Raw genomic sequence first — 17823 nt, 5'->3', positions numbered from 1 at the left:
AACACTTGTCTAGCATGCTCTGAATTCTGTCCCTAGTATAGGACACACACACACACACACAAATCATACACATACAGCAGGGCACTGGTGACTCACACCTGTAATCCTAGCTTTGTGGGAGGTTGAGATTAGGAGGATTGAGGTTTGAGGCAGCCTGGGCAAGCAGGCTGACCCCATCTCCAAAATAGCCAGAGCAAAATGGACAGGAGGTGTGGTTCAAGCTGCAAAGCACCTGCTTTGCAAGTACAAAATCCTGAGTTCCAACCCCAGTCCCACCAAAAGAAAAAAAAATTATACATAAATATACAGAGAGGGAGAAAAAGTGAGCACGATATTTGGCCAAATCTTTACTCATTGAGCACTAGATGAAAGTGCAGAGACCACTAAATGTAAAACCAGTATTTTATTTGATTGTCAAACTGATATTTATCATGATGCAGTCAAGGATGTAACATCTTTCTACAAATATTAATGAACAAAATAGTGGTTGTATTGAAAGACAGAGCCCAAGGGGTAGAGAAGATCAGCTGGTCACATTGTAGCTCAACCCTTCACCTCCACAGTTGACCTTTTAATAGATAAAGTGCCCCATCCTCCAACAATGGGAACAGTCCTTCATACATCTTTGCACTTTCTTACTTCCTACACTTGAGAAGTCAGATTCTACATCCTAAAACTACCCAAACTTGCCATGCACCAGTGGCTCAGGCCTGCAATCTTAGCCACTCAGGAGGCAGTGATCAGGAGGTTTAAAGCCAGCCCAGGCAAATATTTCTCAAGATCCTATCAAAAATACCCATCCCAGGACTGAAGATGTAACTCAGTGGTCAAGTGTTTGCCTAGCATGCAAGAGGCCCTGGGTTGATTCCCAGTACCATAAAGAAAAAAAAAAAAAAACACAAAAAAGGACTGGCAGATGGGTCAAGCAGTAGAGCACCTGTCTTAGAAGTGTAAGGTCCTGAATTCAAATACCAGTATCACACACTCACACACACACACACACACACACACACACACACACACACACACACAAAACCCCAAACCTGTATTACAACTACTTATCAGTAACCAGAGACATCTTGTCTGTAGCAGGTTAAGGTTATTGATTAGACTCCGATTATCCCCCACCCCAGCTCTAAAACAAAAATCCTAGAGGAAGAAAGGAATCCAGCCACAGCGCTGACTGAATCTGAATAACTCAGTCATCACATGTCATCAGGCTGCATATTCACAGAGTAATTGAGGAATAAATCCAAGGCTTGTGAGGTACCAAAATACTTAAGGCTTTCCCCAGCCGTTTCCAAGGTGGTCTCCAAATCACTGACAGGGTAATTTTGCTGGAACTGCACGTAGGGCTGCCCGGGCTCCTCCCCATAGTTGTAGAATGAACTGTTCCAGGCCTGGCTGTACCAGGTCTGAGTGCTCCAGGAATGGCTGCTCCAAGACTGGCTGCTCCAGGCCTGGTCGCTCCAAGCTGGGTTCCAGGCCTGGCTGTTCCGCACAGGAGGGTTTGAAGGTGTGTTCCCCATGCACCCCTGGCTACAGTTCAAATGGAGGCCAGGATAGTCTGGAGGTGCGGAACCCTTCTGAAAGAGAACAATGGCACAGGGAAACTCAGAACTGTGTCTGCAGTCGTACGCATCAGAAAATCAGAGAGAGGGAAGGAGAGAGAACTGAAGAGTGAAAGCTTCCTGTTACCTGAGTCACACCATTGCCATTCTTTGGCCACTTGCTTTTCTGCCATCTCTTAGACTTCATTCTCTGGTTTTGGAACCAGGTCTTAACCTGTAAGCAAAAGGTGACAGCAATTATAAAACACAAGTAACACAGATGTGCTTTGAATCAAAGGATATTGTAACTCTTCTTCCTGCCAGCTACAACTTTCTAAAGGTGAGGAACAAAAATCTGAGGGTTTTTTTTTGTGTGTGTGTGGTACTCAAGTTTGAACTCAGGGCTTTGCTCTTGCAAGGCAGGTGCTCTACCACTTGAGGCACACCTCTAGTCCATTTTGCTCTAGTTATCTTGGAGATGGGGTCTTGAGAACTATATGCCCAGGCAGGACCCAAACTGCCATTCCCTAAACTCAGCCTCCCATGTAGCTTGGATTATAGGCATGAGCCAGCACCTGGCTAAAACTCTGAACTTCTTAACAGTCGTCCCTTAAATCTTGAACCAATGTCCCATGACTGAATGCTCAATTGCCTGGTTTTTGTTTAATAAACCTGGTTATTGACATTTAAGGCCCATTACACTTAATGTCTGACCTCCCTTCTCACCAGTTTTACTGAGGTCATTCATTAAAGAAACCTGTCTGTAGTAGCTCCCCCCCACTCCCACAAGCACATTTATATTTACCACCAGAGATAGAAAAACAAACTATTTGATTGAGTAAATGTCTTTTGCACCTTAATAATACTTCATAAAATTTAATGAGAGCCGGGTACTGGTGGCTCACACCTGTGATCCTAGCTACTTGCAAGGCTGAGATCAGGGGGGAATCCATGGTTTGAGGTCAGAGGTCAGCCCTGGCAAATAGTTCTGGAAACCCCATCTCCAAAATAACCCAAGCAAAACTGACTGGAGATGTGGCTCAAGCAGGAGAAGCTTTGCAAGCGTGAAGCCCCAAGTTCAAATCCCAGACACACACACCCCCACAGGATAAGTCAATTGACAAAAAAAATCCATGGCTGCTGGGTAACAGTGGCTCACACCTGTAATCCTAGCTCCTCAGGAGGCAGATCAAGAGGATCATGGTTCAAAACCAGACTAGGCAAATAATTCTCGGGACCAACCGAATCTCAAAAAACCCTGTAACAAAAAGGGGCTGGTGAAGTGGTCCAAGGTGTAGACCCTAAGCAATGAGTTCAAGCCCCAGTACCGCAAAAATAAATAAATAAAAACCATGGCTAGCAAGTATACAAAAATGGACTGACCTATTAGTTAGTGGATGCACACAGATGCAACCTAAAAACGTGCAGCTATTATTTTAATGAGAACAAATGTTGATTAGGGGTTCTCCTATAATCAGGAAGGTGGAGTTACATACATCCTAGCACTCAGGAGGTTGGGGCGGGAAATCAAATGAGGCAAACCTAAGCCTAATTAATAGTGAGACTGTCTAAAGAAAAAGAAGGAAGGAAGAAAGGAAGGAAGCTCTGTGTTCAATTGCCAACCCCACACAAAAAAGAAATTAGTTATGAAAAGATCCCATTTCCATCTTAAAATTATTTACAGAAGGGTGCACAGACACCAATACCCATAGAAGTACATCCTCATCAGCCTTGTTTTGTTTTTACATTCCTGCAACAACAAACAACCCTACCTGTTTGTAGGTAAGATTCAGAATGCCAGAAAGTTCATGCATCTGCTGGAGGCTGAGGTACTTCTGCTTCTGAAACCTGTCATTGAGCACACACAGCTGAGTCTGGGAGAACACAGTCCGCATCTTCTGCTTTTTGACCTGGGCTTTAGTATCTTCCTTCTTCACTGTGCTCTCTCCAGAACCCGAATCTGGTGGTTTGGCCTTGGGACTGGTAGAAGAATCAGGACTGTCCTGAGTAAGCAGGTCCATGGCATAAGGAAGAGGAGAGGCTGTTGGGAATAAGCAAAATGACACTTTTCTCACTTACATATCAAACACATTGCTTTCACAGCCCTAGACCTAGGTAATAAATTCTTATCCAACCACTTTGTCAGCTTCTACACAGTAACAATCAAGAAGTGACATAAATATCTCCACATTGCCTCTATTTTATGGTTTTTTTTTTTCTTTGCAGTGGTAGGGATAGACTCAGAGCAAGTCCAAGATATGAGCTACACCTCCAGTCTCTCCCATTTTACCTATTTAATTGGGCCTTTCATAAATAACTTTAAAAATTACACAATTAGATTGAGCGAGTAGCAGGGCTGAAGGAGTGGCTCAAGCGGTAGAACATCTTCCTTGTTAAGTGCAAAGCCCTGAGTTCAAACTCCAGTACTCCAACAGTAATAAACAAAAGATTACGGTAGAAGACTAAAGCTGCTACCAACAGAGTGGAACAGGGTAGTACATGTCTGAATCCTAGTCACCCAGGAGAGGCTGAGTCTGGAGGGAGTTCAAAGCCACCCTAGGTAACATAGTGACAGCCTAAAAAATGAATCAAATTGACTAATTACAGAGGACTTGGCACATAATTTTTTTTTTTTTTTGGCAGTACTAGGGTTTGAACTCAGGGCCTTAGGATTGCTAGGTAGGCCCTTCTACCACTTGAACCACTTCACTAGCCCTTTCTTGTGTTGGATATTTTTGAGATAGGATCTCCAGAATTATCTGCCTGGGCTGGCTTCAAACTGTGATGCTCCTGATCTATGCCTAAGAAGCTGGGCTAGTATAATGACTTTTTTCCTAGGTTTTTCTGTTTGTTCCTTTGTGGTGCTGGAGATCAAACACAGGGCCTTACACATGTGGCAAGTGCTCTACCACTGAAGTACATCCCAGGCCCCCACACTTTAATTTTGTACTAAATAAAATCAATTTATTTACTTATTTATTTATTGTGGTACTGATGTTTGAACTCGGGACCTCATGCTTGCTAGGCAGGTGTTTAAGCACTTTAGCAACTCTGCCAGCCCTTTTTTATTTACTCATTTATTGTGTTACGAGGGCTTGAACCCAGGCCCTGGTGTTAGTGCCCTAGCTCAGCAAGCACTCCACACCTTTTGAATCACACCCACAGCCTTTAGTTTTTATTTGGTTTTTGAGCTAGGGCTTGGCTAACTTGGCCTGGAACTTGAGCTTCACCTGTCTCTGCCTACTGAGTAGGGGAGACACCACAACCGTTTCTGAACTCAAGTGTCTCAGACTTGCTAGACAGGCATTCAACCACTTGAGCTCAACCACCTTTCTTGATGACAGGAGGGTCTCACCATGTAGCTCAAGCTGGCCTAGAGGCAGAAAGATCAAGACTGCCCTTGAACTCGGGATCCTCCTGCCTCATCCTTCCTGCTGAGCTTTGCAGGAGAGTACTACCACGCCCAGAGTTTTGTTTTCAAACCCAGGGCCTCCCCACCACTAGGCAATGACCCCAGCATTATGGAGTTTCAATAGCCACCTGAATAAGTATTGCACTCAGCTGCTGTTCAACTCCAGCCAAATATATACCTATGTCCTGTCATCTTGGAAGAAATGGCAGGCTTTAAAGCAACAAACACCCACCATCTCCTGCTATAAAAAGAGAAGTTGCTAAGCCCCAGTTTCTCCAAAAAAAAGAAAAAAAAGGTGGGTGGAGGGATGTTGTCCTTCAACTAAACATTAGAAGTAGGGCATGCCCCAAAAATCAGCCATTGATACCCACTGGCTCATTGAGGACATGCCCACTGGCTCATTTCATTCTTAAACAAATTCTCACAACGCACCACTATTGTCAACATTTGAAATTTTATAAAGGCAAAGACATTAACCCAAAATTTTAGAAAAGCAGGGTAACATTTAAAACATACTGCTCAAATACATGAGTCACCAGGCCTGGGGCGCTAGGGGGAGGGGGGAGAGAGGGCGGCAGGGGTGGCTCAGTGGTAAGGCTATTGCCTAGCATGCGTGAGGCCCTGGGTTTGATTCCCACAATGCATACATACAATATGTACAACAGCCATCAGTGTTTTCTTTTTCCACAGCTATCTCTTGTAGTTACAGTCATAGTGCAAATAGTTTAAGCTATTTAGCCAATGTTGATAAACTTAGATGCCCTGGTACAAGGCACAGGTTGTGAAGCCAAAATGTGTTTCAAATCCAACCTCTAGACACTTTTCATTTGACTGTCAGAAGATTTAAACATTCTGGAGTTGTCTTTGCCATAAAATTGGGTCACACTGGTTTGGGATTTAGGAGAAATGAACACACCAGCTGCTCACCAAATCAGAACTGCTAAATAAATAACACCTGCATAGCCAAAGGCTGAGAGAGAGAGCCAACCGCTAGTGTGATTGAGAAGACACACTTGCATAAAACTGAATACACTGTACACTAATTGTGTAATACAAATGCCAAAAATATGATGCTCACCCCTAAACTCAGAGGTTAGGTCTTCTGGCAAATGAGCACTCCAGGGGCCCAGCACTGTGTTAAGATGTGTTAAGTTACAGTAATTAAATGCTATAGTGATTGAGTGATTAATTACTGTAATTTACACGGTGTCTATAAAGCATTTAGGTTCTCAAAATACATATTACAGCCAAACTGCTCAGTTTTACGTCCTTTCTCTGTCCACAACTCCTGAGACCTGGGACCTAGTTGAAAGGGTATATGCCACCAAGTTGCAATTCAAAGAGGGGTGTCCAAAGGGTTGATAACGACACCCGTGTATGTCAAATGACTATAATTTCTCAAGAAGGTGATGAGCCCTCAGCCCCTTTTTCCTCCTCTCTTTCCCCTATGGAACTTGACCTTTCAAAGATCAAATTTTTCTCTTACCAGTCTCTGTGTGGAGCAGCTCCGCAGATGACATTGGCAAAGACGAACAATCTTCTTCAGGCCCATAAGTCAAGGGCACTGGCGAGCAGTCCCTACAGTTGGGTGCTTCAGAACAAGGCAAACTTTGGGGGCAACCTGGATCCACACTCATGTTACTCTGAATGAGAGAAATCAATGGATGTTATTAAAAAAAAAAAAAAAAAGGGAGGAGGCCTAAGGCATTAAAATGTAAGTGTCTAAGTGGAAGACTGAAGAAAGAAAAGGAAGATCTCACAGGTAAAAAAATACCAAGAAGCCACAAGGCAAGACTACTGCCCTCAGTAAGATGAAATAATCAAGCCACAGGCAGAAGGTTTGGTGTCTCTAGATTTTTATAATGTAGGTTCTACCACCCTTAGGCCCACCCCTCCAGGCAGCCCACGCCTCCCCACACCCTTGTGAATTCTCAGTTAATCCCGTCTGCCAGGCTCACCAAAGCTATTGTCATGCAAAAGGAACTGTGGAGTAATTTGGACTGGGTGGGAAACCAGAAAACTGGGGCCACAGAACGAGGGGACCAAATAAACTCACTAACTAAATACTTACAGATTCGCTGTGTTTCTACCTTGAAGTCGATGCACCTCCAATTCCTAGAAATGTCAACTGCTCATTTTCCTCTTTCATTTACCCTGCAGTCATAAAACACCTAGGGCACGTTGCGAAGGATCAGGTGATGCTAAACACGGTCCTCCTGTCAACTCCCATCTTAGTTCCTTCTTGTGTTGCAGTTTTTACGAAGATAAGAAAGTCTTTCCTGGTTGTTTTTTCACAGAAGCCAGAAGAAAGGACCTGTGACCTGATGACTGACGGCACCTTTGTATCCTGTTAGTAATTATGCCTCTACTTTGTACTGTGGGAAAATTTTAAATTAGTTCTTATATACAAGTTACTGGGTAGAATTTTGGCTTGGCTACTTTATTAAGTCACAGTTTCTTTATAAATAGGGACCTAAATACACACTCTTCCCCTTGTTGTAGGAATTAAAATGTTAAATTTTCATATTTATCACGTCAGTGGTCACAAATGGTGGTTGTTAGATAAAATTCTGTTGGAATTCTGTATTCCAAAACACCCAAGTTTGAAATTACCTTTTTGTTTTTTTGGTGGTGATTTTCATTAGATTACAACGGAACATGATAGAATTAAAAACAGCAGCTTCTTACATCCATCACTAGATATAAAATGATTAGATTTAAGCCATGAAATCTCATGGAGGAAAATGAGATCTAAGGCAATCCAACTGGAAGGAGAGGGATAAAGAGAAATATCTTCCCCCCTGCCCCCAACCCCCTGTAGCTTTTTCTTTTCTGGCTCAGCAATATTGTCATGTCCTTCAACACCACCCCGTTCTGTGCTCCACCAATTTTTAGGGATAAGGGCCATATTTATCAAAGGAAGAAAATATTTAGAATGGGGTTCCAGGGCTGGTGGAGTGATTCAAGTGGTGGAGTGAACTGCAAGAGAGAAGGCCCTGAGTTCAACCCCAGTACTAACCCCCCCCAAAAAATGGGTTCCAGCAATTTCTATTTCAAGAGATATTAATATTTTAAACAATATGTAGATGAAATATAAGCCCTCCAATAAGATAATATGTCAGAAGAATATTTGTTTTATCTTATATTGAAAAAGGTTATTATTGCACTATGATAATAAGAATTTGGCCTGTTGTATTTTTCTAGTTAAGCACTAAATAAACAGAACATTAAGGTTTAGATAGCAGTTAGTAAAATGTAAAAGAATGTATTTGAAAGACTTCTAATTTTTCAAGAAGTCTTTTATAAGAATTAAATAAATCCCCAATCCCACCCAAAAAAAGAGAATTAAAAATAAAACCTAAAAGGAAAAAAAAAGAAACCAAACATATATTTAATATATTAATCATAATTTTCCATTTTCCTCCCCATTCTCAAACCCAACGTTCAAGAAACCTAAAATTTCTACCTCTTTTCCAATCTCCCACCCCTGAAAGCAAACTCGTAGCAAATCCCTACTACATATTTTTTAAGACTGGACTCTTTTCTGGTTTTTTTTTTTTGGACTCTTTTCTGTTTGCTGTTGTGAGATAGGGGCTTGCTATACAGCCCACTGAGAACAGACTTGACTAATTGCCCTTATACTCGGCTACTTGTAGTCCAGAGCTGCTGACATTGTCCCACACAAGCTGATTTTTGTTTACAATGCAAATAAAGATGCCAACTAGTAAGAGTTGGTGTGTGGCTAGGTTCAAACCAAGGAGAAGTAATTCTGGGTAAAAAGGAAGAATAGAGGCATCAGGGAAGTGAGCAGAGTTGGGTATATTGTGCTTCAAAGCAGATAGTTACTGTGTCATTAGAGCTAGAATATAATTTCTTTAAAACAAGAAAAAATTGCTGGGGGCATTGGGGGCATGGCTCAAATTATATAGAGCCTGCTAGCAAGCGCCTGAGGCCTTGCGTTCAACCCCCAGTACACCAAAAAAATAAAAATAAATTAAAAGGAAAAATTTGACTTCCTGGCTCTCCACAGCACAGTTTGGTAAACAGGGACTGTTGAGACCACTTCATCTTTGAGGTTACCCGCAGCAGGTACAGAAGCTTTGTTCTTTGCTGAAGGGGTCTTTGCATAAGAGCCTGTAATGAATTCACCCCCTGCCCCCATCCCTGTCTAGGGTGAGAGTTTCTGGGGTGAAAGACCAAAGACAAGGGGGCTGGTAACTCCAAGGCAGGCTTGCTACATTCTTCCCCAAGGAAAGCCATTTGAATAAGGTGAAGACTGTGTTGGAATGGGCTGAGGGAGTGGAGGAGGGGTATGTTAAAATGAGCTCACAATTTGGTTGCACAGATCAAAACAGACCCCAAAGACAAGTGTAGTGTGTGATAAGTTCTGAAAAAAGAATGAGGTTGCATTGCTTGGTCAGAGTACAAAGTGGAGAGGTGGGGCAAGGAGGGGGAGTCAGAAGACAGTGGAAGACTTTAGGTGAGCCAGGAAGGAAAAATATAGGGAGACTGTGGAAGGGAATTTCAGGAATTTAACAATTTGAGAGCAAACCCTGGGTTCCAACTCTGTTGTTAAAAAGCTCAAAGACAAGAATGCAGTGGGAAAGGAGTCCCTCTAGGAAGACCACACAGCAGCTGAAGTAGAGCAAGCTGTCACCTACATCACATCCTGGTCTGTCCACTTTTGTAGCCACCTTAACTAGCATCTAGCTTAGTGCCTGAAATGTGTATCTGTTTGATCACTGTGGCTTTAATAAATAAATATAGTTTGGGGATGTTAAGTAGGACTTTGGAAATGAGGACCCAGAAACCTGAAAAGTAAAGGAGTAACCATAGTTAGTAAAAAGACTGAGCTTCAAGTTAAATCTCTTATTAGTTCATTCTCTCCTAGCATTTCTCCTACTATCTTAGTGGTTTTCTCAGTCTCCTTTCTGTTTCTTCCTCATCCCCTATATTATATAAAACATGGAGGGTACCTAAGCTTAATTTTTTTTTGTGTGTGTGTGGTACTAAGGTTTAAACTCAGGGTCTACACCTTGAGCCACTCCCCCAGCTCCTTTTTGTGTTGCGTTTTTTCAAGATAGGGTCTCTCAAACTATTTGCCTGGGCTGGTTTCAAACTGCAATCCTCCTGATCTCTGCCTCCTGAGTAGCTAGGATTATAGGTATGAGCCCCTGGCATCCAGTCCCAAACCTTTTTATCTACATTCTCTACTTACCCTGTCACAGGACTTTTCTCTCTTTTTTTGGTGGTGGTACTCACCATTTGAGCCATGCCCACAGTGCTCATGTATCTATTTCTCTTGTTACTGTGTGTGTTATAGGAGTGTTATGGCTTTGAGATTACTGCGTCTCTTGGCAAAAGGGTCAGTCCCTTTGTGACATGTGACACTCATTTTTCTCCCATATCATTTGGATATTCCAAGTTTCCCAACTGTTCTCCCTGTTTGCCCCCCAGCTTCCCAATCATCTCTCCTTTTGTCTTATTTTCTTAAAGACAGGGCCTTACTATGTTGCCCAGACTGGTCTAGAACCCCAGTTGTGGGCTCAAAGCAATCTTCCTGCCTCAGCCTCCTGAGTAGCTAGGACTACAGCCACTTGTCACCAAACCCAGCCTTGTTTTGTTTATTTTTGGTTTTTTAAAAGACAGTCACATTTTCTCTACAGTTCTCCTTTGGTTTTCTCATTCAGAGTAAAAGTCAAACAGTTGAATTACAAAAGCCACCTGGTCTTAGCTCCTTGTGTTCTCTCCACCCCCATGAACCTGGCCTCCCAGCTCATTCTGAACAAGCCAGGAGAGCTTGTCCCAGGACCAGGGCAGCAGCCTTGACTTCTGTCTCTCTGTAGTTGGTTCTTCCCCTAGAAATCTGACCAGTTTGATCTCTCACCTCCTTTACATCTTTTTGCCTTCTCTATGATGCCTCCCAGTCTGTCCTCCACCTGATTTTTATTTTTTTCTTTTGCAGGGCTTAGGAGGAACCTAGAGCCTCGTGCATGCTAGGCAAGCACTCACTCTACCACTGAGCTACATCTCCAGCTCTGCTTCTTATCTGTTTAGTGTTGCATCCTTAACTTAGAAGAGTACAGTACGTACACCATCATCATGGCATCACCAAGAGCTTCATAGAGACACAATTACTAGGCTTCACCACAAAATGTGTCAGTGTCCTCTAGCCTAGCCTGAGAAGGCAGCTCCCCTCAATCCCCAGCACTACAACAATCCCGCCCCCGCCATGGGTGCTATTGTATGAGAACGACAATTCCAGAGCAGAACCAGGCAGAAAGGAGACCCTCATTATTTGTTGAAAAGGAATGGGCTTGAGGGAGAAACAAGGTTTGTATGCAGACACAACCCTGCCTGTGTTGACACACTGGCATCATAATCGGCACATATCTATGGGATATTTAAATATTAAATGGCAATTCAGTGCAATTAAAAACTGCCAGTCTGTTGCTGGGGGAGGGAGCCTCCTGTGTGGCAGTGTTTCACTGAGGCTGTCTCTCCAGTCTGGATCCCTTGACTTGGCCTTCACTTTTTTCTCTTTCCAAACTACATAGATTAAACACAGGAGATTATTTCTAAAATTGGGGAAGATATGCCCATGCTTTCTCTTGTTTTATATAGAGAGAGTCATATATGTAACTTTTTTTTTAATGGTACTGTGTTTTGAACTCAGGGCCCATACCTTAACACCTTAAACCACTCCACCAGCCCTTTGTTGTGATTTTTTTTTTTTGAGATAGGGTCTCTTGAACTATTTGCCTGGGCTGATTTGGAGCCGTGATCCTTCTGATCTCTGCTTCCTGAGTAGCTAGGATTACAGGCATGAGCTACATTTCTCTGTATTAAATTTCAACTGTAAAATTTAAATAGTTTGGTTTAATAAGAAAACATTCAACATTGTAATATGTGTTTTATCATGTACTACTTTTCAGTAGTACAATTTTTTTTCTGTGTTTTAATTGAGTACTTTTTCTTCAAACTTGGTTATTGGGCTTAATCTAATTTATAGTAAATTAATTAGGAAATTGGATTTTGGTTCAGTGATTCATAAGAGAAAAATATCTTGCCCCCATGAAGAAATATGTCAAGCCAGGCACAGTGGCTCATGCCTGTAGGCCTAGCCACTCAGGAGGCAGAGATCAGGTTTGAAGCCAGCCCAGGCAAAGTGTTCCAAGAGACCCTATCTCAAAAAAGGGCTGGTGGAGTGGCTCAAGGTATAGGACCTGAGTTCAAGCTCCAGTACTGAAGAAAAAAAGAAGAAAGAAATACGTCAAAATCTTATAAGGAATGGGGGTAGAAGAATTCTGTAGAGTTTGAAAATGCATATTCAATTGTGTGGTACTGGGGTTTGAACTTAGGGCCTCACACTTGCAAAGTAGCACAACCAAAAAAAAAAACCAAAGTCATGCTCCCCTTCACATCATTTGGAGAGCCTTGAGTGTACATTTAGTATTGATAAAGTTCTAATTTTGTGTGTATATTTTGTGCATGTTCACAAGGTGCAATTAAATTAATAAATGAATTGGGATAGTTAATACATGCACCTGAAAACAAAACAGTAGCACTTGCCTAACTTGCCCCAAGCCCTGGGTTCATCCCCCCAGTGCTTGCTAGGCAGGCACTCCCTCTGCCTGCATTTCAGCTCAGTTTCAAGCTCTGGAAAATCTCTGTCCTGTTAACCCCACTGTCTTGAGTGCTTTTCTCTCCAGTTCTTGCTTGGTTCATTTTCATTATTCTTCAAGATACAGATTAGGGAATGGGGATATGGCCCCATGGTAGAGCACCTGCCTAGCATATTCAAGGCCTTGGATTCAAGTTCCAGCATTACAAAAAAAAAAAAAAGAGGCACAAATTAGATTTCCCCTTCCTCAGTCCCCTTCTCTGAAGGAGTTAGGCGCTCCTACACTCCCTTGGCACCCAAGGCCTAACCCTTCCTACAGCACTTACCACTTTGTACTTTTAGTTTAGCTTTTTAAAATGTATTTTTGCCTAAAATAGCCTCTTCCACCTACCTTTTTTGTGAAACAAAGTATCACTATGCTGTCCAGGCTGGTGTCAAACTTGAGATCCTTCTGCCTCAGCCTCTCAAGAGCTGGGATTACAGTCATGACCACATTGCCAGACTAAGTCACTCTTTGAGGTTCTATGTTACCATAACCTAGTACAATGCTACTAAAAGTACAGTCCAATTACCACTGACGTTAGCACTGCCCGGGAACTTGTGAGACAGCAAATCTTTGGTCTGGGTATTGCCCCAGGTCTGCTAAATCAGAATCTCTGGGAGCAGTGTCCAGAAATCTGTCTGAAGAATTTCTAATTCTTGTACTCATAAAACACGAGAAGCATAATCCTAGAATACAGTGCTCCACAGTAGGAGAAAACAATTTCAATACGTATTTGCTGGCTGGCAGAGTGGCTCAAGTGGGAGAGTGCCTGCCTAGCAAGTATGAGGCCATGAGTTCAAACCTCAGTACTGCCCCCTATATATGTATGTATACATATATGTGTATATATATATATGTATATATATTTACCAAATTAATGAATTAGCTTCAGGAGCTAAAATAGTGACATTCATAAAATTATTGAAATACAAGGCTCTCAAAAAAAGAGAGAGAAAGATAGGAAAGAAAAAAAAAAGCAGATTCCTGCCTTGTGGTTTTGGATTTGTCAGATTTTTATTATTAATTATTTTTACTCATTTATTTTTATTTTTTAATTGCTGAACTGGAAGTATATTGTGGCATTTACAAAAGTTCTTATATCAAACATATCATACTTGGATTCACCCTCCAGATTTTTAATTACAGATTTTGAATCTTCAAAGACTGAATTGTGACTTTTTCTTTTTTTGAGTGCGAACACAGTCACCCACTACCACAAATCATGCAGTCAAGTTTCCCACATTTGGGGAAATCGCAGGGGTCAGCACATCCGGAGTGCAATGGGTAAGCCTTGCCCTGGGAAAGCCACCTTCGTGATCATGGTATCTCCCCTGCCAGGTAAGTATGAATTGTGAATTGCATTTTATCAGATTCTAAGGTCTTCAAGTTGAGAAGGGTAAACCATCAAACAAAGTGGTCAAGAGCAGTCCTGGCCCTGATTTGAACAACTCTATTGTTATCAGCAGTAGTGTTGTTCCCTCTTTCCCACCCTACCCTCAGGGGACCTTTGACCCAAGATAAAAAGGGACTTCTTTGTCACTTCAGTTGGGTTAAAAAACCCAAAAACAAAAAACACCCCTGGAGGGATGGGAGGGAATAACTTAGACTGTAGTTCTTAGACTGTGGTTAGTAAGGTGGATGGTTAATGGTGATGGTGTTGGAGAGGGTAAATGAAAAATCCAGCACTAGTGCTAATTCTTTTATCTTGACCTTTGCTGTTGCTCTAATTAACTAGAATAGGGCAAGATAAAACTGCTGGCCCTCATCATGTTGCATCTTAGTATCTTAGTGGCTGGGAGTGTGGCTCAAGTAGCAAAGTGCTGGCCTAGCATGTATGAGGCCCTGGGTTTCAGCAGCAGCTCTACAAAAATATTATACTTAGAATATTTCAGGACATCATAGTAGCCTAGCTATAATAAAGGGATTAGAGGAAGAGAAGCAAGAGTTTTCTCCTGTAAATGTTTAATCATGTAAAAGAGCTAAAAGAGCATTGTACCCTGAAATTGAAAAGGAAATTCAAGCCATGTGCCATTATGCCTATAGTCCCAGGTACCTGGGAGGCCAAGTAAGGCAGGAAGATCACTTGAATTTAGGAGTTCAAGGTCATTTGGGGCAATATAGTGAGACCCTGTCTGCAAAACAATAAACATGTAAAAATTAAAGAGGGTTGGAGGAGTGGCTCAAGTGGTCAAACACCTGTCTAGCAAGTGGGAGGCCTTGAGTTCAAACTCCAGTACTGCCCCCGCACCCCCCCCCCCCGGCAAAAAAAAACCAACAGAAATTCAGATTTGGGCTGGAGGAATGGCAAGTGGTAGAACACCTGCCTAGCAAGCATGAAGCCTAGAATTCAAACCCCAGTACCACCAAAACAAACAAACAAATTCAAATTTAAGAAAGCATTTGTATTTAAGAGGCTGAAACGACCAGGCATCAGTGGCTCACACCTGTAATCCATGATGATTTCAGTTAGAAGCCAGCCTGGGCAAATAGTTCTGAGACCCTATCTCAAAAAAAACCCAACACAAAAAAAAGGCTGCTGGAGTGTCTCAAGTAGTAGAATACTTGACTAGTAAGTGTGAGGCCCTGAGTTCAAACACCAGTGCCACCAAAAAAAGAGGCCGAGGCAGGGGGATTGTGAGTTCAAGGCCAGTCTGAAATACATAGTGTGAGACTCTGCCTCAAAAAATAAAATTAAAATTGGGTTTTATTCTAAAAGCACTATGGAACTACTACTGAAGAGTTTTTAAACAGGGAATGATATGAAATCATCAGGCTTATAATGTCTAAAGACAGCTGAACAAAGGGTCACACACTTGTATAGGGGAGGCATGGTAGAATTCTTATAGTGTAACCCACTGCCAAAAAAAAAAAAAAAAAATCCTGTAGGGTAAGGAGAATAAATCAGCTGGGTGCCAGTGGCTCATGCTTGTAATCCTAGCTACTCAGGAGGCAGAGAGCAGGAAGACTACAATTTGAAGCCAGTCCCCTGCAAATAATTCAAGAGACCCTATCTCGAAAAAACCTATCACAAAAAAAGGGCTGGTGGAGTGGTAAGAGCACATGCCTAGCAAGTGTGAGGCCCTGCGTCAAACCCCAGTGCTGCAAAAAAAAAAAGAAAAGGAGGAAAGAGCAAGGCTCATCAATAGACACACCTGTAATTCCAGCACTTGGGAAGGAGACTGAGGTGAGAGCATTCTGAGTTTGAGGCCTACCTGGGCTACATAATGAAATCCTATCTCCCTGCCCCCCAAAAAAGAAAGCGATATATCTGAGATACACTGAGTAGTGGTGGTGTTTGTTTCCTTGTTTTTACAGTGAGCCCAGGTCCGCTCACTTGCCAAGGAAAACAGTCTACTGCCAAGTTACAACCCCAGCTCCTGAAAAGAGTTGATAGCCACATGGCCTAAAAAATAATTTAGAGGAACATGTCACTCAGGGTAACTTGAATCAGTGTTCCCAGGCCATGGTCACTTTAATTAACTTATTTATTTTATTTAATTAATTTATTGTTATTATTATTTGGCAGTACTGAAGTTTGAACTCAGGGCCTCACCCTTGCTAGGCACTCTACCACTTGAGCCACTCTGCCAGCCCTACTTTGTGTTGGGGTTTTTTCAAGATAGGATCTTGTGAACTATTTGTCTGGGGCTGGCTTTGAACCAAGATCCTCCTGATCTCTACCTCCTGAGTAGCTAGGATTACAGACATAGAGCCACCAGCGCCTGGTTACTTTCATTAATTTTTGAGGTACTCTCACTATGTATCCCAGGCTGGCCTTGAACACTAGGTAGCCCAGGCTGCCTCCACCTCCTGAGTACTGGACTTACAGGCTGTGTGTCACCAGCTAGGTTTTTTTTTTTTTTGATGGGGCTGTAATTTGAACTCAGGGAGTCACAGTTGTTAGGCAGGCTCTTTACCACTTGAGCCATGCCTCCAGTCCTTTTTGCTCTGGTTATTTTGGTGATAGGGTTTCACTTTTTGCCCAGGCTGGCCTGGACTGAGATTCTCCTATTTTAAACTTCCAGCTGTCCTTGAGATGGCATGGGGGTCTTACACACTTTTTTGCCTGGGCTGATCTTGAACCATGGTTCTCCCAATCTTAATCTCCCAAGTAGCTAGGATTATGGGCATAAGCCACAGGCGCCTGACTTGGCTAGGGTTTTCTTTCTTCTTTTTTTTTTTTCCTTTATTGTTGTGCTTTTACTTCATAAAAGTTTTATATATCTATTTTTTTTTGTACCACACCATGAATTCCTTCTTTCCTTCCTCCCTCTCTTCCTCCTCCCCCTCCTTTTGTTCTCCCTCTCTCCCTCCCTTCCCTCCCTTGTTTTAGCTCCCATCATTTTTTTGGGTAGGACTGGGATTTGAACTCATGTCTTCACACTAGCAAACCAAGTGCTCTATCATTTGAACCACAACTCCAGTTTGGTCCCTTCTTTTAAAGCTGGCAGAGTGGCTCAAGTGGTAGAATGCCTTCATGGGGCTTTGAGTTCAACCCAATACCATCCAAAAAACAGCCCCAAGCCTTCCTTATTTATTTTGTGGTGCTAGTAGTTAAACCAATGGCCTTAAGCACTATAGGCAAACACTCTGTCACTGAGCTATACCTCCAGTCCTTATACTTCCTTAGGTTTCTTTCTTTTCTTGTCTTTCTCTTGCCCCCTCCCACCCCCCCTTTTTTTTTTTGGTGATACTAAGGTTTGAACTCTGGGCCTCACACTTGCTAGGTTGGTGCTCTACTGTTTGAACCATGCCTCTAGCCTCCACATTTTATTTATTTATTTATTTATTTATTTATTTATTCATTCATTCATTCACTCATTTATTGTGGTACTGGGGTTTGAGCTCAGGGCCTACATCTTGAGCCACTCCACCAGTCTTTTTTGTTATGAGAGTTTTTGAGATGGGGTCTCATGAACTATTTCCTTCGAACTGAGATCCTCCTGATCTCTGCTTCCTGAGTAGCTAGGATTACAGGAGTGAGCCACCAGGGCCTGGCCTTTTTTTTTTTTGAGACAAGGCCTTGCTATGTAGCCCAGGCTGGGGTAAGGAGGGAAGTGAAAATGAGATAACACCATTGACCATGAATATGATACAATAAATCAGAGCTCAAATAAAAGTAGGGGAAGTGATGGATGAAACTATCTTCCACTACGTTGGTCACTCCCCAATTCTATCAAAGATTTTGACATTG

At 42.3% G+C, this 17823-nt stretch overlaps 1 protein-coding gene and 1 non-coding gene across 3 annotated transcripts; both read right to left on the bottom strand.

Annotated features, from left to right (window-relative positions):
- Nucleotides 1-1205: 1205 nt before the first annotated feature.
- Nucleotides 1206-6599, bottom strand: Nanog (Nanog homeobox). 2 transcript variants are annotated; one of them, XM_074075319.1, is made up of 4 exons: nt 6449-6599; nt 3323-3591; nt 1699-1785; nt 1206-1586 (listed from the first exon to the last, which is right to left on the bottom strand). In XM_074075319.1, exons 1-4 carry the CDS (start codon nt 6597-6599, stop codon nt 1206-1208), a joined length of 888 nt encoding a protein of 295 aa, XP_073931420.1. The 2 variants fall into 2 exon arrangements, with proteins under 2 accessions (XP_073931420.1, XP_073931421.1); XM_074075320.1 differs by having other exon boundaries at nt 1206-1535.
- A 7218-nt stretch (nt 6600-13817) lies between these two features.
- Nucleotides 13818-13975, bottom strand: LOC141424339 (U1 spliceosomal RNA). The gene has a single exon (XR_012449289.1). It is a non-coding gene; the product is annotated as a U1 spliceosomal RNA (small nuclear RNA).
- Between the last annotated feature and the right edge of the window lie 3848 nt (nt 13976-17823).

Source organism: Castor canadensis, chromosome 6 (assembly GCF_047511655.1).
Source record: "Castor canadensis chromosome 6, mCasCan1.hap1v2, whole genome shotgun sequence".
In the NCBI taxonomy this organism is placed as follows: domain Eukaryota; kingdom Metazoa; phylum Chordata; class Mammalia; order Rodentia; family Castoridae; genus Castor; species Castor canadensis.
Note: the sequence above shows the minus strand (reverse complement) of the source record. Positions and strands in the feature narration are given on the sequence as shown.

What these genes read in the sequence shown, in the direction of transcription:
- Nanog (XM_074075319.1), bottom strand. Translation starts at nt 6,599, where the DNA reads ATGAGTGTGGATCCAGGTTGCCCCCAAAGTTTGCCTTGTTCTGAAGCA. An exon ending in TGAATCTTACCTACAAACAG is followed by an intron (nt 1,786 to 3,322) that starts GTAGGGTTGTTT and finishes TTTTGCTTACAG; the next exon opens with GTTAAGACCTGGTTCCAAAA. An exon ending in ATGGCAATGGTGTGACTCAG is followed by an intron (nt 1,587 to 1,698) that starts GTAACAGGAAGC and finishes GTTCTCTTTCAG; the next exon opens with AAGGGTTCCGCACCTCCAGA.